At 48.2% G+C, this 26,507-nt stretch overlaps 1 protein-coding gene across 2 annotated transcripts in view; it reads right to left on the bottom strand.

Moving 5' to 3' along the window:
• Window positions 1-26,507, bottom strand: part of TSHR (thyroid stimulating hormone receptor) — a 408,340-nt gene that overhangs the window by 116,700 nt on the left and 265,133 nt on the right. Inside the window, exon 4 of one of the 2 annotated variants that reach the window (XM_073637466.1) lies at window positions 17,524-17,598. The exons of the other annotated variant lie outside the window; for it this stretch is intronic. Coding sequence (XP_073493567.1) covers window positions 17,524-17,598 — 75 coding nt within the window. The remainder of the gene's footprint in view (window positions 1-17,523; window positions 17,599-26,507) is intronic. 2 annotated transcript variants of the gene reach the window in all.

Below are 26,507 nucleotides of genomic sequence, written 5' to 3'. Positions count from 1 at the left end.
TTTCTCCAGAGAGTCGCCGGTGATAGTTCTATGTACTTCTGTGTAGGCTTGGAGCACTAGCAGTTGGCTAGTTTCTTCTCTGGTGCCCTTGGAGGACAGTTGGCGCTATCTCTCTGGTGTCTACTCAAGGTAAGTGTATCCTCTTCGTTTGTTTACCTTGTTGTCTTTAGTTTGTAGTGGAGCTTGGCTAGTGCTCACCCTGTCCCCTCCCTATCTAGGGACAAGCTCTAGGGACATTCAGGGCTTAGATTCCTGTTTGGTGATAGGTGTGGAACCTATATAGGGATGGTAGGGTAGGCAGGGTGATATTAGATCTGCCTAGGGGTCTCCACTTCCTTTTTCTCTAGTGTTTGGGCTTAGTCCGCCTCTTCCTTTCGTATTGCACTTAGTCCTTCACCTTGGGTGACACCCCCTCTATCTCCCATTGCATCCGTGTGCTGACACTGGTACTTTTCTGTGGGAATGAGCTTGTCTCCAACCAGCCAGGAATATTTCCAGTCAATTATGGCACGCCATGGTTTGGTATTAGCACCAATACCAGAAGCAAAGCCATCCACAATTCCCTTCTCAGGAATTTTATTTGGTAGACAGAGTGGCTGCCCAAACATTAGTTTCTCACAAAAGAGCTGAAGACAGTGAGTGGCAGTAGGTGCAAGTTTCTCCAGCATGTTAGATATCGGAGGGAGAACAGAGAGGGCAGCATGATGGCTCAGTGGTTAGCACTGCAGTCCTGCAGCACTGGGGTCCTCAGTTCAAATCCCACCAAGGACAACATCTGCAAGTAGCTTGTACGTTCTCCCCGTGTTTGTGTGGGTTTCCCCCGGGTTCTCCGGTTTCCTCCCACACTCCACAGACTGATAGGAAATGTAGATTGTGAGCCCTAATGGGGACAGTGCCGATAATGTCTGTAAATTGTCTGAATTGTAAAGCGCTGCAGAATATGTTGGCACTATATAAATAAAAAGATTATTATTATAATTGAGAGAGCAAGGAGTCTGCTTAAGACTTTAGTCTGTGTCCATCGCCTTAAGTGTCCCATTGCTTAAGTATGAGATATGAATTATACCTGAATACCTGAATTGAATATGATGTATACAGACTGCATCTCGTCATCTATAACCATCGCATTCTAATCAAGATCTGTTTCTCCATTTCTCCTACAGGTATGAAACCCATCTTTTCTCCTACTGTGATTTCCCCATACCTCGGCTAGCTGTCTGTGTGTTCTGGTAAGTCTCTCATCTAATCACTGCTCTACCCCCACCCTTCTTTATGACCTTGTTTTCTCTGCCTTAAATACCCTGCATGTGGCTCAGTCTTAACTATCTAATATACAGTGGGTACTCCCCTCTGGTACACAGCTGCCTGCATTTTCAAAAAACTGCAACGAATCTCTGATATACAGTACAGACCAAAAGTTTGGACACACCTTCTCATTTAAAGATTGTCCAAGACATGCCAAGAGTGTGCAAAGCAGTCATCAAAGCAAAAGGTGGATACTTTGAAGAACCTAGAATATAAGACATATTTTCAGTTGTTTCACACTTTTTTGTTAAGTATATAATTCCACATGTGTTAATTCATAGTTTTGATGCCTTCAGTGTGAATGCACAATTTTCATAGTCATGAAAATAGAGAAAAATCTTTAAATGAGAAGGTGTGTCCAAACTTTTGGTCTGTACTGTATATAAGGTGTCCTAGAGGGCATTATTACCTATAAGAAGAGACAGCATATATGTGTCAATGTAAGTATATAATCAACAATCAATGCGCATTGGGTTGCTGGTGAGTGAGCAGTGACTATATTACTCTGTATTCATGGATTGTTTATATGTTTAAAGCTGAGGGATAGCACCCAATTATGTATGTAGGTTTAATCCACAAATATATTGATTTATGATTATGTTGATTATATATATATAAAAAAGGAGAGAACAGGGTGCAATGGGTGACTCAGTAATGCAATTAGTAGGGGGTGTGTGGAATGGCTACTAACCTTATGGAGTTGTGCACCTCTGCACCACCCCAGTGTAAAGCTCCACAAGCTCCGCTCCGTTGGTGGCTGTCATCTGCTTTCAGCGGCGCTCACAACTCCTGCTCTCACGGTGGTGGGCCGCGCGACCAGGTTAGTCTCGCCTACCGCCGAGATGGACGCCCAGCTTCACCACCACTCCCGGCAGCGTTCCGGAGGGGTTAGGGCAGCGCAGCTTGGAAACCAGGGTAGTAACTACTTGGTTATCTTCATCCCACAGGTGGATGAACAGGAAAATGAAGGCAGCTCTACCGCACCCCAAACAGGGGGAAAAGACAATCAGTGAATGTGAATAGCGGTATCAGAGCGCCAATAACAGGGCAAAAATTAATTAAAATGACTGGTTTATTAACACACAACGCGTTTCGGTGGTCAAGGCCACCTTCATCAGGTGTGACAAGCAGCAAACAAATGATCCTTATATACATTTAACCAGGTGCACAATTACTTCAGAGGGGCGAAGCCAAATACAGAGTGATACCTCTATATTAACCCCTTGAGTTCATTTATGCCCAATAGAGTAAACAGGATTTTTATAAATTAGTACCTAATGAAACATATAGGATTAGCAGTATAAGAACTTGCGAATCCTATAATCATAATACTTAATAGGATATATTGTTATCTAACGCCCTATATTTTATATTATAAAAAATTACATACAACATAGAACAATATGTGAATATAAAAATTACAATCACCAGATATAGGTAGGGGAAAAGGGGTAGGAGAGGAACCAAAAGCTCCCTTACTGATTCTATCTTTACAATTAGGAAAATATAATAACGCAAAAATAAAAATAAAAATAAAATGTTACAATTTTTAAAAAGAAAAAAATTAAAAAATTAATTAATTAAAAAAAAAAGGAAAAAAAAAATTTTTTGTAAAAATTATAGAATGAAATTGCTAAAACATAAAAACAATTATTTAAAAAGTTGTCTTTTCTATATTAAGATTCAAACCCTCAGGAGACAAGGTTCCCATTTTGAAAATCCAATAATTTTCGCGTGTAATAAGGCGATTTAATCTATCATGATGTGTATCAGCTATTTGATCAATGATAGTTAGTTTTAGGTTATTAGGATTTTTCTGCTGTTCTTTTAAGAAATGATGAGAAACGCTATGTAAGGGAAAGCTGTGTCTAATATTTTGGCGCTGTTTCTTTAGTCTGGAGGGCATCTCCTGGATAGTGCGGCCAATGTATTGCCGGCCGCGGGTACACTGGAGCAGATAGATCACATATGAGGACTGACATGTAAGATAAAGCGAATGGGATAGATCTCTCCAGTGACCGCAGAGACGAATGTTTTAGCTCCGTTATCAATGGAATGACGGCACAAGCATTTAGGGACATTACATTTATAACATCCATTGTTGCTGCTAGGAGATACATTTAAATGGTTCGGTCTTCTACCGATGGTTGTGTTGCTGGGGGCTATATCATTTCCTAGATTTTTACTCCTCTGAGATATGACATTGGGAAATTCCGGTAAATGACCAGTTAATATCGGATCGTTCCTTAAAATGAACCAGTATTTTTTTAATAATCTGGATAACACTTGCGTAGGTTTACCATAGGTAGTAATCAGATTTAAACTGAAGTCATCACTTGGCTCTTGGCTGGTATTCTTGGATTTGTTGATACACAGGTTCTGTGATAGGGATCTAGTTTTGGAGAAAGCATCCTTTAATAATTTCCGGGGGTATCCCTTAACTCTAAAGCGTTTTTGTAAAACTTTAGATTCCAGAAAAAAATCCGAATCATGTGTACAATTTTTTCTGACACGCCAATATTGACCGCATGGAATATTTCTAATCCAGCTGGGTAGATGGCCACTGTCATATTCAAGATAGCTATTTACATCCACTTCCTTGAAGGGGGTAGATGTGGATATTTTACCCGAATTGTCTATACTTATCTGAAGATCAAGATATTGAATATTACTCTCAGATATGGTAGAGGTAAAGGAAAGACCCCAGTCGTTAGAGTTTAATTCATCAATAAATTTGGCAGCCTCCAAAGTATTTCCCCTCCATATGATAAACAGATCATCTATAAAGCGGCGGTACATGATGATGGGCTTATCGGCGCCGAGGGACTGCGCGATGTGGACAGACTCGAATGCCCCCATATATAGATTTGCATAACTGGGGGCAAACCCCGTCCGCATCGCGCAGCCCCTCAGCTGCCGATACATCACCCCCTCAAAAGAAAATACATTATTCTCAAGAATGAAAGTTATACCCCTCAATAGAATTTTTTTTTTTTGTCCACCGAAACGCGTTGTGTGTTAATAAATCAGTAATTTTAATTCATTTTTGCCCTGTTATTGGCGCTCTGATACCGCTATTCACATTCACTATGTTGATTATATACTCACTTTGAGTGTACACATATATAGTCTTTTCTTTATATATATATATATTTGATGTATTATTTATATGATCAGAGATTTATTGAGCACTATGTCACTTTATACCTACAGAATTAATTAGAGTATATATAGTATTGGGCTATCTCTGTTGCTCACTCATCTTTCTGTGCATCATTATACCTGTTGTTGGATTCTTATAATAATATTTGTTTTTGTCTTTTGTTCAATACAATTTACATCTTTTTAAACAATGTGGATGTATTTTGGTCCTGCCATTTTTTCTTTGCTGGATGTATTTAGCTGCTTGCATTTTGTAGCACATACTGTATATTGAGAGCAAGGAGTCTGCTTAAGACTTTAGTCTGTGTCCATCGCCTTAAGTGTCTCATTGCTTAAGTATGAGATATGAATTACACCTGAATTGAACCTGAAGGGAACTGAAGGTAACTGGATACTTGGACACTGTAAACAATGTTTGTGTTTGTTTTCACTCTCACCCCCTTATCCTTCACTTTTTACAACCACCCCTAATCCCTACACCTAGTAATATACTCTTCATCTCTCCCTCCATCCTCCCCATTCATCTCACCTCCTCCTCAGAACAATTCCTAAACACTCAATCCTGTGCCTCCAAGCACAGACAGCTACCTCGTGCTCTCTCCTGCTCCCACCTACTAACACTTTCTCTGCTCCTCCTCACTGCTGGCGATATCTCCCCAAATCCTGGTCCTCCTCACCACATCCCCACAGTCACTTCCACCTACTATCCACGATCTATCCCAAACTCTCACAACCCTTCTAACCTTATTCCCATCCGCCCAGCCCCCGCTCTCCCAGTCCCACTAATAGGAGCTCTATGGAACGCTCACTCCGTCTGCAACAAACTTTCCTACATCCATGATCTTTTCATAACTAACAAACTTTCTTTCCTTCCTTGGCATCACCAAAACCTTGCTCACCTCCTCTGACACAGCCTCTCCAGCTGCACTTTCATATGGTGGATTCCACCTTTCCCACACCTCCCGCCCCATTGGCAAGCATGGTGGAGTAGTTGGCTTTCTCCTGCCAAATAACTGCTCCTTTACCCAAATCCCACTGCCACCCTCCATTACTCTCCCCTCTTTTGAAGTTCCCCATTGTGCGCATCTACTCCCCCTCCAACCTCCAACTGGTGGTCATTTACCGCCCTCCAGGATCAACCACCACCTTCCTAGACCATTTCACCACCTGGCTACTTCATTTCCTTTCCGCCGACATCCCCACTATCATCATGGGCCACTTCAACATCCCCATTGTCACTTCTCTCTCAGCTTCCTCTAAGCTTCTATCCCTCACTTCCTCCTTTGGCCTTGCTCAATGGTCTTCCAAAGCCACTCACAAAGATGGCCACACTCTGGACCTCATTTTCACCTGCCTCTGTTCCCTGTCTAACCTCTCTAACTCACCCCTCCCTCTTTCTGACCACAACCTACTTACTTTCTCCACCCTCTCCTCTCCAGGGCAACAATCCCCACTCCACAAACTAGCATACCCCCCAGAAACCTCAAACACCTTGACCTACACTCACTCTCTGAATCCCTCCTCCCTCTTACAGACATCAGTTCCTTACATGACGCAGATGTTGCTGCTGCATTATATAACACCACAACAACAGCAGCTCTCAATTCGGTCGTCCACCTCACACATACCAAAGCTCGCACAATCAACAGGCAACCCTGGCACAGCAGCCTAACCAAAGAACTGCGACGGGCCTCCATGGTTGCTGAGCGTATATGGAAAAGATCCCACTCCAATGAGCACTTCATCGCCTTCAAACAGTCCCTGACTACCTTCAAGTCCACACTCACTACAGCAAAACAAACATACTTCTCATCTCTCATATCCTCCCTGTCTCACAACCCCAAACAACTATTCAACACCTTCAATTCTCTCCTCCGCCCCCCAGCGCCTCCTCCCTCTCCTTTCATCTCATCCGAAGACTTTGCCTCATTCTTCAAGCAGAAGATTGACACCATAAGACAAAGTTTTTGCCTAAAGTCCCCCCAGCCCCTCCTCACACCTATTCAATCCTCCTCCAAAACCAGCTTCTCCACCATTACAGATCAAATTTTCTCGTTACTCTCCAAATCACACCTCACCACCTGTGAACTTGACCCAGTCCTGTCCCACTTTATCCCCAACCTCACCACTATCTTCATCCCAACCCTAACCCACCTTTTCAATCTGTCACTAACAATTGGTGTCTTCCCCTCATGCTTCAAGCATGCCTCGATTACACCTATCCTCAAAAAGCCATCTCTTGACCCATCCTCTCTGACTAGCTATTGCCCCATATCACTTCTCCCCTATGCCTCAAAACTACTGGAACATGTTCACTTTGAACTGTCCTCCCACCTCTCCTCCTGCTCTCTCTTTGACCGCCTCCAATCTGTCTTCCGACTGCACCACTCTACTGAAACTGCCCTGACTAAAGACACCAACGACCTACAAACTGCCAAATCCAAGCGACACAACTCTGTCCTCCTCCTCCTAGATCTGTCATCTGCCTTCGACACAGTGGACCATTCCCTCTTACTACAGTCTCTCTCATCTCTCGGCATCACAGATTTGGCCCTATCCTGGATCTCCTCAAACCTAACAGACCGGACATTCAGTGTCTCCCACTCACACACCGCCTCCTCATCTTGCCCCCTATCTGTTGGTGTCCCCCAAGGTTCAGTCCTAGGACCCCTCCTCTTCTCCATCTACACCTTTGGCTTGGGACAGCTCATAGAGTCTCACGGCTTTCAGTATCACCTCTATGCTAATGACACACAGATCTACCTCTCTGGACCCGATATCTCCTCCCTACTAACCAAAATCCCGCAATGTCTGTCCGCCATCTCATCCTTCTTCACTGCTAGATTTCTAAAACTTAACATGGACAAAACAGAATTCATCATCTTTCCACCATTTCATTCATCCCCCCCACCCGATCTATCTATCAACGTCAATGGCTGCTCAATCTCCCCAGTCACGCAAGTTTGCTGCCTTGGGGTAACCCTGGACTCTGATCTCTCATTCAAACCACATATCCAAGCCCTTTCAACTTCCTGCCGACTCCAACTCCAAAATATCTCCCGGATCCGCACATTCCTCAACCACGAATCTGCAAAAATACTAGTGCATGCCTTCATCATCTCCCGCCTCGACTACTGCAACCTCCTGCTCTGTGGCCTCCCTTCCAACACTCTTGCACCCCTCCAATCCATTCTAAACTCTGCTGCCCGACTAATCCACCTGTCCCCCCGCTATTCCCCGGCCTCTCCTGTCTGTCAATCTCTTCACTGGCTCCCCATTGCACAGAGACTCCAGTTCAAAACCCTAACCATGGCATACAAAGCCATCCACAACCTGTCTCCTCCATATATCTGTGACCTAGTCTCCCAGTACATACCTACACGCAACCTCCGATCCTTCCCACAATCGTATACAAGATTTCTCCCGTGCATCCCCTCTACTCTGGAACTCTCTACCCCAACACATCAGACTCTCGCCTACCGTGGAAACCTTCAAAAGGAACCTGAAGACCTACCTCTTCCGACAAGCCTACAACCTGCAGTAACCGTCTCTCCACCATACCGCTGGAAGATCAGCTCTGCCCTCACTTACTGTATCCTCACCCATCCCTCGTAGATTGTGAGCCCTCGCGGGCAGGGTCCTCGCTCATCCTGTACCAGTCGCCGTCACGTTTTGTTCAAGATTATTGTAGTTGTTCTAGTATGTATACCCCTTTTTCACATGTAAAGCGCCATGGAATAAATGGCGCTATAATAATAAATAATAATAATAATTGGGCTTTGCCAAGGTGCCAGATTGCAGATCTTAAGTCATATAGATTGCTGGAGCCAGTCCACAGTAAAAAGGCAGCCATAGAGTGTCCGGGAACCTTCACACAGACTTTTCTTAGCCAGGGCTGCTTCTCGCCAGGGTTGCACGGGTGCACCAGAGAACCGGAGAATTCTCCGGTGGGCCCTGGCTTCTCCTTCAGGAGAGGTCATAGTGCAAACCTTGCAGCTGCTATGGTGCTCTTGAGTGGGGGAGAAAGGTGGGCCCTCAGAATCAAATCCTGTGATGGGCCCGATGTTCTTCAGTCTGACACTGCTTCTCGGTGAGAGTTGTATTTCACCACAGCCATATTCTTTAGCTCGGTGAAAGGACTGGCATAGAGGGAAAGTGTATCTACTCCTGCTGTCATTTCTCCCAGGAAGTCTTCTAATGCAGCTTGTTCCATAAGCAATGGCAGTCCGTCCAAATTCAGCTCACACTTCTTGGTGGTGCTTCGACACACAAAGATCTTTCTTTACGCCTTGAATTTCATGACTACAGAGCTGGGCAATGGCCTGATCTGCATTGCGTTTTGAGAAATAACGTGCATAAGCAAAGCCACGGTTTAGGCCACTGAAGGTCATCATTAATTGAAACTCGTACAGCTTTCCCACAGACTGAAAGAGAGGTATCACGACTTTCAAGACCGCCAAGACTTCTCTGTCCTCACTAAGAGGATGACTGTCCATGTTCTCCTCCTCATCCTCCTCCTCATTATCACCCAATCCACATTGAGATGAGATGAGGCTGGGCTGTGTAGAATCACCCTGTATAGTTCATTGCTCCGCCTGAAATGCCTCCTCTTTAATTGTGAGCAGCGAGCGTTTCAGTAGACAAAGAAGCGGGATGGTGACGCTAATTATGGCGTCATCGCCGCTCACCATCTTGGTGGAGTCCTCAAAGGTTTGGAGGACGGCACAGATGTCAGACATCCATGCCTACTCATCAGCTCTTATGTGCGGAGGCTGACCTTAATTCCAATGGGGGTGTTGAAGCTGGTACTCAACAACTGCACTCTGCTGCTCACAAATCCTTCCCAACATCTGCAACGTTGATTTCCAATGTGTGGTGACATCGCACACCAATCGGTGAGCTGGAAGCTGCAAATGCTGCTGAAGCACAGCCAGGGTGGCGGAAGTTGACTTTCTGAAATGGGCACACACGCAGCGTACTTTCACAAGCAACTCTGGCAGATCTGGGTAGGTTTTGAGAAACCGCTGAACCACTAAGTTGAGCACATTTAGTGCTCGATCATCACTAATGTGTACCCCTATATGGAGAACAATATCAGCACCAAAGAATTAAAAGATGAGATGTAGCCTGCTTTATATACGACAGTAGTAAGAAAACCTATTTTGATTTAATCATATGTACCCCTGTGTGGAGAACAATATCAGCAACCAAAAATTTGAAACTGACATTTGGCGCTGCTGTATGACGTTAGTAACAGAAGAAATATTTTTTTTAGTGTGGAAAAGGCCTGTATAACATAGCAGATATCCTCCAAACAATTTCAAACTGAGATGTCCCCTACTGTATGACATTAGTAACAGAAGAAAGTATTTTTTCACCTGTATGGAAAACAATATCTGCACCAAACAATTAAAATCTAAAATGTAGCTTGCTTTATATACCACGGAAGGAATAAAAACAATTTCGATTTTATCATGTGTACCCCTATGACAACAATATCTAAACCAAACAATTAAAGAGTATAGCTATTATAATGGGGACTGACACTTCTTCCACTACAGCCAACTCAGCAGATGGGAGACCCAACCATGAGTGTTCACATTTTCCTAAATTACGGACCACCGAAGTGGCATCAATTTCAGTAGAGTAGAACAATTATAATGGGGACCGACAACTCTTACACTACAGCCAACACAGCAGATGGAGACCCAATCAGGAGTCTTCAAATTTAAAAAAATTAGGGCCTGACACCACAATTTCCATGGGCAACGGATTGGAGATGGTGGAGTTCAACCTCTTAACTTTGTTATGTTTAGGAGGAAACAATCTTTTACGTTTACTGTGGGACCGAGGGCTGGCTGCAGTGCTTAGAGAGAGCGGAGTACTGTGAACCGGACAAACTGCTGGACCGTGAGTGAGGTGCAGGCGGAGATGTTACGATGGACTGATAAAGTTGTGGTGTGCTCGTTCTCTGAGAACGGTCAAAAACAGCAGGCATGTCCGCTTCCGTTACAGCTGATGGGCTCTCACTCAGCCTGACTGGAGCGGGTAAAGAACCGGAAGTTCTGCGGTTGGAGACCTGAGTGACAATACTTGGCACGGTAGCAGGGGAAGAAGCAGCAGATGCAGTTGATGGGGCGGCTGATAGTTGTTGAGGTCCGCTGGTCCGCATTTTATCGCAGTGAGATTGCCAGAGTAATGCATGTTGATTGCGCATGTGAAGGTTCATGCATGTAGTAGTCAAATTATTGCACTTTTTCCCTCTGAGTTTTTTCTTGCAAAGTTGCCAAATAACGTGAGTTGGCTCATCCTTTGCGGTGTCAAAAAAGGCCCAGGCTAGGCAACCCTTGCCGCCCCTGCGAGCTGCAGACCCACGACTGGTGCTGGTCACTGCCACAGTTATGCCTAAGGAGGCAGTGCTTGTCGCGGTTGCATCACTCCATGTCTGCACCGTAGGATGCAACGTAACCTCCTCGTCTTCCTCCTCCACCTCCTCAGATGAGCTACTCAGATGTGTACCTCTGGGTTCACACCAAGTGCGATCTTTAACCTCATCATCATAAAATGTGTTATCCCACTCCTCGCCCTGACAGTCACCCTCCTCCTCTTCTTGCTCTGACAGCACAGTACAGTCCGCATTACCCTCAGGTATCTGAGTCTCATCAGGATCACCTCCCTTCCCCCGGGGTTAACATCTGGTGACGAGGGTCAGAAAGTTGCTGGGACCCTACTTCATATTTTTTCACCTGTATGGAGAACAATATCTGCACCAAAGAATTAAAAGATGAAATATAGCCTGCTTTATATATCACGGTAGTAAGAAATCCAATTTAGATTTTATCATGTGTACCCCTGTGTGGAGAACAAAATCTGTACCAAAGAATTAAAAGATGAAATGTAGACTGCTTTATATACCACGGTAGTAAGAAAACCAATTTCAATTTAATCATGTCTGTGTACCCCTGTGAGAACAATATCTGCACCAAAGAATTTAAAGCTGAGATGTAGCCTGCTTTATATATCACGGTAGTAAGAAAACCAATTTTGATTTTATCATGTGTACCCCTGTGTGAAGAACAATATCGGCACCAAAGAAATAAATTCACTAGAGTATAACTATTATAATGGGGACCAACACCTCTTCCACTACAGACAACCCAGCAGATGGATACGCAACCAGGAGTGTTCACATTTCAAAAATTATTATCATCTGCAGCAGCAGCAGGTACAGAAGCCACACTAAAAATATCATAGCCAATGCAATTACGCGAGATTAGTGCAGTACACTAAAAACTACAGCATCGCCTTGTCTGTACAGTCTGCGATTGGGGTGCAAAAGTCCTTGGAGATCCATGACTTGTTCATCTTGATGAAAGTTAGGCGGTCTACACTTTCAGGGGACAGCCAGCTGCGTTTATCCATCAGGACACCACCAGCAGTGCTGAAGACACGTTCTGAGAGAATGCTGGCTGCAGGGCATGATAAAACCTCCAAGGCGTGAGAGGCGAGCTCAGGCCACTCATTCATTTTTGAAGACCAAAATGTCAAAGGGTCCAAACCCTCCCTGATGGTATTGATATCGACCTCTAGATACCCCTGCACTATCCTCTCCAGTCGTTCACCACGGGTCAGACTTGTACTCTGTTGTGCTGGTGCACGAGCTGGTCTAAAAAATGTGTGAAAGGACAAAAATTGCTTCTGCCACTTAGGCTGCTGTGTTGGTGGCTGGGTAACTCTGATGTTTGTTTTCTTCGTCCCCTCCCGCCAACCACAAACAACAGAGAGGGGATGATTATCCTCTTCATCTCCTGACAGTTGCTCACCCATCACCTCTTCCTCCTCCATTTGTTCCTCGGATCTTGCACCTTCACTAACAGTTTGTCTGGTATCACCAACCCCCCTTGATCGCAGTGATCCACCCTCCCTTGGCACCCTGAGATGTCCCCTATTGTATCACGTTAGTAATAGAAGAAAATCAAGAAATTTATTTTTTTAGTGTGGATGAGTGTGGATATGCTCCAAACAATTTCAAACTCAGATCTAGACTGCTGAATCATGTTTGTCACAGAAAAAAATTGTTTTTTCTTAGCCTGCACACATCTTAATTTCACTGCCACAGTGATGCCACACTACAGGGGTAACACACACACAGTGATGTCACAGTACAGGGGTAACACACACACAGTGATGTCACAGTACAGGGGTAACACACACACAGTGATGTCACAGTACAGGGGTAACACACACACAGTGATGTCACAGTACAGGGGTAACACACACAGTGATGTCACAGTACAGGGGTAACACACACACAGTGATGTCACAGTACAGGGGTAACACACACACAGTGATGTCACAGTACAGGGGTAACACACACAGTGATGTCACAGTACAGGGATAACGCACACAGTGATGTCACGGTACAGGGATAACGCACACCGTGATGTCACAGTACAGGGATAACGCACACCGTGATGTCACAGTACAGGGATAATGCACACAGTGATGTTACGGTACAGGAATAATGCACACAGTGATGTTACGGTACAGGAATAATGCACACAGTGATGTTACGGTACAGGAATAATGCACACAGTGATGTCACAGTACAGGAATAATACACACAGTGATGTCACAGTACAGGGATAATGCACACAGTGATGTCACGGTACAGGCATAATGCACACAGTGATGTCACAGTACAGGGATAATGCACACAGTGATGTCACGGTACAGGCATAATGCACACAGTGATGTCACAGTACAGGGATAATGCACACAGTAATGTTTTTTTATTATTATTATGAGTTGGAAAAGTCAGATGTCAGAGTCACTTATCAAAGTCAGTTCTCAGACAGGGTATTTATCCTCAAACTAACATCATTCTCATGTCTGTCTTTGATATCTGATCATGTCCTAAAATGGACACTGTACACTGGGACTTGGTATCAGGCGGTGACTGTTCACCCCACTATAACCTTCAGAAATGGGCTATGCAGTGTGCCGGCCTCCTCTGGGGTGACTGCTCGCCGGTGTCTTTAGGAAAAGGGCCGATATCCATGGTGACTACTGGCCGGTGTCTTTAGGGAAGGGGTTGATATCCATGGTGACTACTGGCCAGTGTCTTTAGGGAAGGGGCCGATATCCATGGTGACTACTGGCCAGTGTCTTTAGGGAAGGGGTTGATATCCATGGTGACTACTGGCCAGTGTCTTTAGGGAAGGGGTTGATATCCATGGCGACTGCTGGCCAGTGTCTTTAGGGAAGGGGTTGATATCCATGGTGACTGCTGGCCAGTGTCTTTAGGGAAGGGGCCGAAATCCATGGTGACTGCTGGCCGGTGTCTTTAGGGAAGGGGCCAATATCCATGGTGACTACTGGCCAGTGTCTTTAGGGAAGGGGCCGATATCCATGGTGACTACTGGCCAGTGTCTTTAGGGAAGGGGCCGATATCCATGGTGACTACTGGCCGGTGTCTTTAGGGAAGGGGCCGATATCCATGGTGACTGCTGGCCGGTGTCTTTAGGGAAGGGGCCGATATCCATGGTGACTACTGGCCAGTGTCTTTAGGGAAGGGGCCGTTATCCATGGTGACTGCTGGCCGGTGTCTTTAGGGAAGGGGCCGATATCCATGGTGACTACTGGCCGGTGTCTTTAGGGAAGGGGTCGATATCCATGGTGACTACTGGCCAATGTCTTTAGGGAAGGGATTGATATCCATGGTGACTGCTGGCCAGTGTCTTTAGGGAAGAGGTTGATATCCATGGTGACTGCTGGCCGGTGTCTTTAGGGAAGGGGTTGATATCCATGGTGACTGCTGGCCAGTGTCTTTAGGGAAGGGGTTGATATCCATGGTGACTGCTGGCCAGTGTCTTTAGGGAAGGGGCCGATATCCATGGTGACTGCTGGCCGGTGTCTTTAGGGAAGGGGCCGATATCCATGGTGACTACTGTCCAGTGTCTTTAGGGAAGGGGCCGATATCCATGGTGACTACTGGCCGGTGTCTTTAGGAAGGGGCCGATATCCATGGTGACTACTGGCCAGTGTCTTTAGGAAGGGGCCGATATCCATGGTGACTTCTGTCCGGTGTCTTTAGGGAAGGGGCCGATATCCATGGTGACTTCTGTCCGGTGTCTTTAGGAAGGGGCCGATATCCATGGTGACTTCTGTCCGGGTGTCTTTAGGGAAGGGGCCGATATCCATGGTGACTTCTGTCCGGTGTCTTTAGGAAGGGGCCGATATCCATGATGACTTCTGTCCGGTGTCTTTAGGGAAGGGGCCGATATCCATGGTGACTTCTGTCCGGTGTCTTTAGGGAAGGGGCCGATATCCATGGTGACTTCTGTCTGGTGTCTTTAGGAAGGGGCCGATATCCATGGTGACTGCTGGCCAGTGTCTTTAGGGAAGGGGCCGATATCCATGGTGACTTCTGTCCGGTGTCTTTAGGAAGGGGCCGATATCCATGGTGACTGCTGGCCGGTGTCTTTAGGGAAGGGGCCGATATCCATGGTGACTACTGGCCAGTGTCTTTAGGGAAGGGGCCGATATCCATGGAGCTTCCCATCCTGATATAGTAGCATCAGTTTGCTGCTGTCATTTTACCGTGGTTGGTTATGTAGAGGAGCCGGGTTATTTTTGTCTTCCTCTCTTGATTTATGCAGAATTGAGCCGTCTGTATCCACTATGCTGAGGCCACATATGATGACAATCCAGGGGCAGAGATATTGTATCATAGTAAAGGCTAAATCTCCACATAAATATGCAAATAGATAGATAAATAGACAAAGGATCCTCAAAGTACAATGAAGATTATTAACTAACTAGATCCCTCGTTGGTCCAACGTAGTCCATCAAATCCAATGTACCGTGGTCCAATTAGTGAGAAGAATGAAAGAAATCTCATATTCACTCTCACATGCTTCATCTTAAAAGGGGTTGTCCACCTTTAGAGACATTTTTTTCTTACTTAAATGCATGTAATTGGGGCCAAAAATAATTTTTGCAATTTGGTTTCATTAAAAATGTTGCCCCCCCAGCCCCCTATAGCCGTTGTATTCACTGCCTATTGCTGGCGGTAAAGGGGGCGTCACATTGTCTTTCCTTTATCAGATGGGCTGAGGACTTCTGCGGCTCTCACTGTTATAGCGGTGTGACAGGTTCCTCCGCCTCCGCGCTCCGCATAATGGAACCGGTCACCCATCAGTCTGGGCCCCAACTGCACTAAGTAAGAAAAAGCCTTGTCCCCAAAGGTGGAGGACGCCCCCTAATGTGCACCGCACCTTCTGCCTATTTGTTCCAGACTTTATCCTGTCATATTCTATATTGCTAGATGGTGGGCCCCAAGAATGGTGTTCTCTGGTGGGCCCCAAGAATGGTGTTCTCTGGTGGGCCCCAAGAATGGTGTTCTTTGGTGGGCCCCGCATTCTCTAGTGGGCCCCAAGAATGGTGTTCTCTGGTGGGCCCCAAGAATGGTGTTCTTTGGTGGGCCCCGCATTCTCTAGTGGGCCACAAGAATGGTGTTCTCTGGTGGGCCCCACATTCTCTAGTGGGCGACAAGAATGGTGTTCTCTGGTGGGCCCCGCATTCTCTAGTGGGCCCCAAGACTGGTGTTCTCTGGTGGGCCCCGCGTTCTCTAGTGGGCCCTAAGAATGGTATTCTCTGGTGGGCCCTAAGAATGGTGTTCTCTAGTGGGCCCCAAGAATGGTGTTCTCTGGTGGGCCCCGCATTCTCTAGTGGGCCACAAGAATGGTGTTCTCTGGTGGGCCCCACATTCTCTAGTGGGCGACAAGAATGGTGTTCTCTGGTGGGCCCCGCATTCTCTAGTGGGCCCCAAGAATGGTGTTCTCTGGTGGGCCCCGCGTTCTCTAGTGGGCCCTAAGAATGGTATTCTCTGGTGGGCCCTAAGAATGGTGTTCTCTAGTGGGCCCCAAGAATGGTGTTCTCTGGTGGGCCCCGCATTCTCTAGTGGGCCCCAAGAATGGTGTTCTCTGGTGGGCCCCAAGAATGGTGTTCTCTAGTGGGCCCCAAGAATGGTGTTCTCTGGTGGGCCCCAAGAATGGTGTTCTCTAGTGGGCCCCAAGAATGGTGTTCTCTGGTGGGCCCCAAGAATGGTGTTCTCTGGTGGACCTCGCGTTCTCTGGTAGGCCCCATGTTCTCTTGTGGGCCCCATGTTCTCTAGAAGGCCCCGCGTTCGCTGGTGGGCCCCGCGTTGTCTGGTGTGCCCCAAAAATGGTGTTCTCTGATGGGCCCCATGATCTCTGGTGGGTCCCTTGTTCTCTGGTGTGCCCCGCATTCTCTGGTGGGTCCCACGTTCTTTGGTGGACTCCGCATTCTCTGGTAGGTCCCACGTTCTCTGGTGGGCTCCACATTCTCTGGTGGGTCGAACTTTGTCTGGTGGGTCCCGTGTTCTCTGGTGGGTCAAGTGTTTTCTGGTGGGCCCCAAGAATAGTGTTCTCTGGTGGGCCCCATGTTCTCTGGTGAGCTCTGTGTTCTCCGCTGGGTTCCGCGTTCTCTGGTGGGCCTCAAGAATGGTGTTCTCTGGTGGGCCCCATGTTGTCTGGTGGGCCCCAAGTTCACTGGTGGGCCCCGTGTTCTCTGGTGGGCCCCGTGTTCTCTGGTGGGCTAGACTGCTTGCAGAAGTCACCACTCCAGGTTACAGACAACGTTTCAATTCCTTTATGGCATTTATACTTTGGTAGATCTGACTTACCAAATATATTTATATTTTTAATAACTTTATTTTTAATGGGGAAAAGAGAGCGATGATTATTCTTTTTCCTTTTTGTTTTGTTCAGGGGACTTGTCTGATCGCTTCTTCTACATTCTGCAATAATGTTATATATGGGGTTCAATTCCCCAGTCAGAGATTAGCGGCAGCGGTCAGAGCCCAGCTGTGATCGCTGCTATCACATGTAGGAGTCAGCTCCTGAGCCTGTACATCTACGTCACAGGTCAGGAAGGGGTTAAATGCTTTTTATACTCACAGCACTCTGGAAATAATGACGCCATATTACACACAGCAATAACACCCCCCGCCGGGACCCCGGAGACACTCACATCTCAGTGATCCGTCCTAGGCCCCGGAAGGCTCCAGACTCCATCCTCCTCAGCTCCGTATCCAGGGTTATAAAGCTGCAGGAAACAAAAAGGTCCGCGTCACGTACCGTAGTACCGCACTATGGGGCCCAGGCATGTGACACAGACCTTTACCACCACGAGGAGACTGTAGGGGGCATGAGATGACTACAGGGGCATGAGATGACTACAAGCGGTATGAGATGACTACAAGCGGTATGAGATGACTACAGGGGCATGAGATGACTACAGGGGCATCAGATGACTACAAGCGGTATGAGATGACTACAGGGGCATGAGATGACTACAAGCAGTATGAGATGACTACAGGGGCATGAGATGACTACAAGCGGTATGAGATGACTACAAGCGGTATGAGATGACTACAGGGGCATGAGATGACTACAAGCGGTATGAGATGACTACAGGGGCATGAGATGACTACAAGCGGTATGAGATGACTACAGGGGCATGAGATGACTACAAGCGGTATGAGATGACTACAAGCGGTATGAGATGACTACAGGGGCATGAGATGACTACAAGCGGTATGAGATGACTACAGGGGCATGAGATGACTACAAGCGGTATGAGATGACTACAGGGGCATCAAATGACTACAAGCGGTATGAGATGACTACAGGGGCATGAGATGACTACAAGCAGTATGAGATGACTACAGGGGCATGAGATGACTACAAGCGGTATGAGATGACTACAAGCGGTATGAGATGACTACAGGGGCATGAGATGACTACAAGCGGTATGAGATAACTACAGGGGCATGAGATGACTACAGGGGCATCAGATGACTACAAGCGGTATGAGATGACTACAGGGGCATGAGATGACTACAAGCAGTATGAGATGACTACAGGGGCATGAGATGACTACAAGCGGTATGAGATAACTACAAGCGGTATGAGATGACTACAGGGGCATCAGATGACTACAAGCGGTATGAGATGACTACAGGGGCATGAGATGACTACAAGCGGTATGAGATAACTACAAGCGGTATGAGATGACTACAGGGGGCACGAGATGACTACAGGGAGTATGAGATGACTACAAGCGGTATGAGATGACTACAGGGGCATGAGATGACTACAAGCGGTACGAGATGACTACAAGCGGTATGAGATGACTACAAGCGGTATGAGATGACTACAGGGGGCACGAGATGACTACAGGGGGCACGAGATGACTACAGGGGGCACGAGTTGACTACAGGGAGTATGAGATGACTACAAGCGGTATGAGATGACTACAGGGGCATCAGATGACTACAAGCGGTATGAGATGACTACAGGGGCATCAGATGACTACAAGCGGTATGAGATGACTACAGGGGCATGAGATGACTACAAGCGGTATGAGATGACTACAGGGGGCACGAGATGACTTCAGGGAGTATGAGATGACTACAGGGAGTATGAGATGACTACAGGGGAATAAGATGACTACAAGCGGTATGAGATGACTACAGGGAGTATGAGATGACTACAGGGAGTATGAGATGACTACAAGCAGTATGAGATGACTACAGGGAGTATGAGATGACTACAGGGGAATGAGATGACTACAAGCGGTATGAGATGACTACAGGGGGCTCATGATGACTTCAGGGAGTATGAGATGACTACAAGGGGCACAAGATGACTACAAGTAGTTTGAGATGACTACAAGCGGTATGAGATGACTACAAGCGGTATGAGATGACTAGAGGGGGCATGAGATGACTACAGGTGGCACGAGATGACTACAGGGGGCATGAGATGACTACAGGGGGCATGAGATGACTACCAGCGGTATGAGATGACTACAGGGGACACGAGATGACTACAAGCGGTATGAGATGACTGCAGGGGGCACAAGATGACTACAGGGGGCACAAAATGACTACAGGTGGCATGAGATGACTACAAGTGGTATGAGATGACTACAGGGGGCACAAGATAACTACAGGGGGCACAAGATAACTACAGGGGGCATGAGATGTCTACAAGCGGTATGAGATGAGTACATGGGGCACAAGATGACTACAGGGGGCATGAGTTGACTACAGGGCCACGAGATGACTACAGGGGGAACGAGATGACTACAGGGGGCACGAGATGACTACAGGGGGCACGAGATGACTACAGGGGGAACGAGATGACTACAGGGGGAACGAGATGACTACAGGGGGAACGAGATGACTACAGGGGGCACGAGATGACTACAGGGGGCACGAGATGACTACAGGGTGCATGAGATGACTGCAAGTGGTATGCGATGACTACAGGGGCCATGAGATGACTGCAAGTGGTATGAGATGACTACAGGGGGCATGAGATGACTACAGGGGGCACGAGATGACTACAGGGGGCACGAGATGACTACAGGGGGCACGAGATGACTACAGGGGGCACGAGATGACTACAGGGGGCACGAGATGACTACAGGGTGTATGCGTTGACTACAGGGGGCATGAAATGACTACAGGGGGTATGAGATGACTACAGGGGGTATGAGATGACTACAGGGGGTATGAGATGACTACAGGGGGTATGAGATTACTGTAGAGCAGGTTTTGGGAATCTTTTTTCACAAATTGCGCGCTAACTCTGCTCACAAATTACGTCCTGACGCTGGCACTGGTGTCACCACATGCTGGGCTGGTGGTCCTCAAAATAAAGCTGCAGGCCCAAGCACTGCGGTCACCAGATATCTGCCAGGGGCCGGAGAAAAGGTCATCGAGGGCAGTAAATGGCCCTGGGGCCTGAGGTTCCCGCCCTGCTGTAGAGGATTTGAGATGATTGGGGCATCAGCTAATTGGAGGGATACAAGTTGTGTACAGGGAATCCATCTTTGGATACATGTTCGGATACGTGTTTGGATACGTGTTCGGATACATCTTTGCCTGCAGGGACTTGGGTTATTCTCGTCTCAGTATTAAAACATTTTCGGGAAAATTTTCCAGTTTATTCAAATGTACGGAAGGCGCCCCCCCACCAGGGCAGGACATGTGCAGAACAGCAGGGAAATCAGACGGCTCCAGTAGCAATAGCTACAATATGTGCAACAATGGCGTGCGTAATAACGGGGGGTGACGCGTAATAATGGGGGGTGACGCGTAATAACGGGGGGTGACGCGTAATAATGGGGGGTGACGCGTAATAATGGGGGGGTGACGCGTAATAATGGGGGGTGACGCGTAATAATGGGGGGGGTGACGCGTAATAATGGGGGGGTGACGCGTAATAATGGGGGGTGACGCGTAATAATGGGGGGATGACGCGTAATAATGGGGGGATGACGCGTAATAATGGGGGGTGACGCGTAATAATGGGGGGGACTGATGTGTAATAATGGGGGGGACTGATGCGTAATAATGGGGGGGACTGATGCGTAATAATGGGGGGACTGATGCGTAATAATGGGGGGTGACGCGTAATAATGGGGGGGTGACACGTAATAATGGGGGACTGATGCGTAATAATGGGGGGGACTGATGCGTAATAATGGGGGGGACTGATGCGTAATAATGGGGGGGTGATGCGTAATAATGGTGGGGTGACGCGTAATAATGGGGGGTGACGCGTAATAATGGGGGGCAGATGCGTAATAATGGGGAGTGACGAGTAATAATGGGGGGATGACGCGTAATAATGGGGGGGTGACGCGTAATAATGGGGGGGTGACGCGTAATAATGGGGGGATGACGCGTAATAATGGGGGGGTGACGCGTAATAATGGGGGGATGACGCGTAATAATGGGGGGGTGACGCGTAATAATGGGGGGGTGACGCGTAATAATGGGGGGGTGACGCGTAATAATGGGGAGTACAGATGCGTAATAATGGGGGGGACTGACGCGTAATAATGGGGGGTGACGCGTAATAATGGGGGGTGACGCGTAATAATGGGGGGCTGGCGAGTAACAATGAGGGAGTGACGCGTAATAATGGGGGGTGACGCGTAATAATGGGGGGTGACGCGTAATAATGGGGGGTGACGCGTAATAATGGGAGGTGACGCGTAATAATGGGGGGTGACGCGTAATAATGGGGGGGTGACGCGTAATAATGGGGGGGTGACGCGGAATAATGGGGGGATGACGCGTAATAATGGGGGGATGACGCGTAATAATGGGGGGATGACGCGTAATAATGGGGGGGTGACGCGTAATAATGGGGGGTGACGCGTAATAATGGGGGGATGACGCGTAATAATGGGGGGATGACGCGTAATAATGGGGGGTGACGCGTAATAATGGGGGGGACTGATGCGTAATAATGGGGGGGACTGATGCGTAATAATGGGGGGACTGATGCGTAATAATGGGGGGTGACGCGTAATAATGGGGGGGTGACACGTAATAATGGGGGGACTGATGCGTAATAATGGGGGGGACTGATGCGTAATAATGGGGGGGACTGATGCGTAATAATGGGGGGGTGATGCGTAATAATGGGGGGGTGACGCGTAATAATGGGGGGTGACGCGTAATAATGGGGGGCAGATGCGTAATAATGGGGAGTGACGAGTAATAATGGGGGGATGACGCGTAATAATGGGGGGGTGACGCGTAATAATGGGGGGTGACGCGTAATAATGGGGGGATGACGCGTAATAATGGGGGGGTGACGCGTAATAATGGGGGGATGACGCGTAATAATGGGGGGGTGACGCGTAATAATGGGGGGGTGACGCGTAATAATGGGGGGGTGACGCGTAATAATGGGGAGTACAGATGCGTAATAATGGGGGGGACTGACGCGTAATAATGGGGGGTGACGCGTAATAATGGGGGGTGACGCGTAATAATGGGGGGCTGGCGAGTAACAATGAGGGAGTGACGCGTAATAATGGGGGGTGACGCGTAATAATGGGGGGTGACGCGTAATAATGGGGGGTGACGCGTAATAATGGGAGGTGACGCGTAATAATGGGGAGGGTGACGCGTAATAATGAGGAGGGTGACGCGTAATAATGGGGAGGGTGACGCGTAATAATGGGGAGGGTGACGCGTAATAATGGGGGTGACGCGTAATAAGGGGGTTGACACGTAATAATTGGTGGGTGACGCGTAATAATGGGGGGGTGACGTGTAATAATGGGAGGGTGACGCGTAATAATGGGAGGGTGACACGTAATAAATGGGAGGGTGACACGTAATAAATGGGAGGGTGACACGTAATAAATGGGAGGGTGACGCGTAATAATAGGGGGGTGATGCGTAATAATGGGAGGTGATGCGTAATAATGGGAGGTGACGCGTAATAATGGGAGGGTGATGCGTAATAATGGGAGGGTGACGCGTAATAATAGGGGGGTGACGTGTAATAATGGAGGGTGACGCGTAATAATGAGGGGTGATGCGTAATAATGGGGGGTGACATGTAATAATGGGAGGGTAGCGCGTAATAATGGAGGGTGACGCGTAATAATGGGGGGTGACGCGTAATAATGGGGAGGTGACGCGTAATAATGGGGAGGTGACGCGTAATAATGGGGAGGTGACGCGTACTAATGGGAGGGTAGCGCGTAATAATGGGGGCGTGACGCGTAGTAATGGGGAGGATGCGTAATAATAGGGGGTGTGAAGCATAATAATGGGGGATGTGAAGCGTAATAATGGAGGGGTGTGACGCTTAATAATGGGGGTTGACGCGTAATAATGGAAGTGTAAAGCGTAATAATGGGGGTGTGACGCGTAATAATGGGGGGGATGCGCAATAATGGGGGGATGCGCAATAATGGGGGGATGCGTAATAATGGGGAGTGACGCATAATAATGGGGGGTGACGCATAATAATGGGGTGTGATGTGTAATAATGAGAGGTAACGCGTAATAATGGGGGGGTGATGCGTAATGAGGGGGGGATGTGTAATAATGGCGGGTAACGCGTAATAATGGGGGTGATGTGTAATAATGGGGGTGACGTGTAGTAATGGAGGGGGTGAAGCGTAGTAATGGGGGGTAATGCGTAATAATGGGGGGTGATGTGTAATAATGGTGGTGACGTGTAGTAATGGGGGGTGACGAGTAATAATGGAGGGGGTGACACGTAGTAATAGGGGGCGACGAGGCCGCCGTCAGGGCATTGGAGGGGGTGACGCGTAGTAATGGGGGTGACGTGGCCGCCATCAGGGCATTGGAGGGGGTGAAGCGTAGTAATGGGGGGTGATGTGTAATAATGGGGGGTGAAGTGTAGTAATGGGGGGGTGATACGTAATAATGGGGGGAGATGCGTAATAATGGGGGGTGATGCGTAATAATGGTGGGTAACACGTAATAATGCGGGTGATGCGTAATAATGGGGGGTGATGCGTAGTAATAGGGGCGTGATGCGTAATAATGGAGGGGGTGAAGCGTAGTAATGGGGGGGGTGATTCGTAGCAATGGGGGGTAATGCGTAATAATGGGGGTGATGCAATGAGGGGGTGACGCGTATTAATGGACGGGGTGAAGTGTAGTAATGGGGGGACGCATAATAATGGAGAGGGTGACGCGTAGTAATGGGGGGGACATGTAATAATGGAGGGGGTGACGTGTAGTAATGGGGGGTGATGCGTAGTAATGGAGGGTGACGCGTAATAATGGAAGGGGTGACGCATAGTAATGGGGTCGGGTGAAGTGTAGTATTGGGGGGAGACTGTAGTAATGGGGGGTGACAGGGCACTACTGCCTTTACTGCTGTATGGGGCCCAGTGAACAGCAGTAAAGAGCGGTGGCCCGTTCCGGGGGTCCCCCTCTTGTGCTTCTGCTCACCGGGCCCCGGGGTATCGCACGTTGTTGTGCCGCCACCGATTGCGTATATCTCAGCGCAGGGAGCTTCTGCCTTGGAGCTTTCATGGCCGAATGGCTGTTCCACTCCAAGTGAGTCCCTCTGCCTCTTCTGTGAAGCTCTGGAGTCGGCACATACGTGATAACCTCATCGCGTACTCACCGGCATCGATCGCAAGGATGCCAGTCTGGAAGTGTAGCTGCATCTGCAGGGGATCGTATGAGAGGTAAGAATGAAAACTTTTTTCTAACAGAATTAATTAAATGGTCTTGGGGGGGGGGGCAAATGATGAACTGGGACTGGGGTGTGGGCAGAGAACATGATGAACTGGAAGTGGGGGGTGAGGAGAGCACATGATGAACTGTGAGCAGTGGGTGGGGAGAGAACATGTGACGCGCCCCCTGGGCCATGTTTGTGTAGCGTTGCGCACGCGGGGAATACCCGGAGCCGGATCAGATAGGGGGTAGTAGTCCTCGTGGCGGTGACCCGGTCCGTGCCCAGGGTGTCAAACTAAGTGGCGTTATTGATATGATGGTATTAGTGTCCGACTACGCCACCCGTTGAATGCGGCTATGAAGCCGCCGCTGCAGGGCAGTCCGCTGAGGCCGGTGGTTCAGATGTGCAGCGTGGATGGTATAACCCCCAACGGGAGGGGTATGGCCTCAGGGCAGCTATGTTAGAGATGACAATGGGAGTGATGGTGCGGGTGTCCCAGTACTGATGGTGCAGGTGCGACGACGAAACACGGAGGCTTGAAGTGCAGTTTCAAAAGCTTTACTCACAGTTCTTTATCAGGTCCCTTGTGCACAGTTGGGACCACCCGAGCCGTGCTGCGTCCACCAGGTCAGGGACTCGGCCAACTCCCAGGCAGTTCCAGAGCGTGGTCCTGAGCTCCCCTCTCTTCCTTCCTACTGGCCGTCCCCACCAGGGATCCACCTTTGTCCAGCTCCCTCGGGCCTTCTGGTGGTGAAACCTTTCCCGGCTTCCCTGACCCTATACGTGGTATGCCTTCCTGGTGGATATGGCGAGGGGTCGCGCCAAAACTTGTCCACGACCTCCGGTTCCTGGCTAAGGATAATTGGCCTCCACCAGTTTGGGATCCGGTACCCTGCTCTGCCAACCCTTCACCCGTTTCCGTTCTCTCGTGGGATCTCAGGGTTCCCTCTATGCTTTCGTCTCTGGGCCTTTCCTTGCGTCTCTCTTCTTCCTCCTTTTTCCTTCTCTCTCTCTCTCTCTCTCTGCTTCAGGCCTGGCTCTGGAGCTGGGCCCAGACGGAGCCACAGCTCCCTGTCAGCCCTCTCTGGCTGAGCTCCTCTCTGCACAGAGCAGACCAAAAAAAGACCTTGTCCTAAGATGGTGCCCACCTTATATACTCCCTCTGACACCCGAGCCCAGGTGACAAGCACCCAATGGGCTCCTACCTATGCCCAGAGTCCCTCCCCTATCTGCTCCTACACCACTAGGATGTTCCTCCCCCCTCCCCACTCCAGCCAGGGACAGAAGCTGTCGTACCTGCACATCTATCTGGTGGGAGTACCGTTGATCTGTCCCCCGGAAATGGGGTGAGTGTGGTGCATGCAGCTATCTGAGCCCAGTTCCACACTCCATCCTTACCCGGGAGTGGAATACCACACCTCTGGTTTGAGGTGCAATACCCCTGTAGCAGCCGAGTCCTCGGGGTGCTACATTCCCCCCTGGTAAATCACAGCACGTCCTCGGGCTGGAATAGAATAAAACAATTAGACATACAAAAATTTTAAAGTGCACTCACATATAAGATATTAACTTATGAACTCATCCCTTTATGGGAGGTACTTTTCTCTTTTAACTTTACGGGTATAAAACATTACGAAAACATTATCAGAAAATACCATTAACTCTCTTAGCATCATAAAAACTTTTTCATATAAAACATTCTTGATCAACACGTTCTTGATCTCTGGCCACCGTGCAACTTGTGACCAGGTAAAGTGCAACAGTCTCCAGTTCTAAAGTAGAAACGCAGTTCCTCTATAAAACCAGTAGGGGGCGCCTTAGGAAGCGCAACTATTTACAGGGTATGGCCGCTCTCACTCCTCGGCCAGTGGGAAATAAGGAAATGGCTGCTCACAGTCCTCAGCCTGGTAATGGATAGGGGCACACAGGAAACAGTTCCTTCAAACAGTTCCACACTAGTCCCAACGGGGACCA

This window comes from Phyllobates terribilis, unplaced genomic scaffold (genome assembly GCF_046119375.1).
Source record: "Phyllobates terribilis strain yellow unplaced genomic scaffold, ASM4611937v1 Scaffold_7__3_contigs__length_470593459, whole genome shotgun sequence".
In the NCBI taxonomy this organism is placed as follows: Eukaryota; Metazoa; Chordata; class Amphibia; order Anura; family Dendrobatidae; genus Phyllobates; species Phyllobates terribilis.
This window is presented reverse-complemented; position numbering and strand designations above follow the sequence as displayed.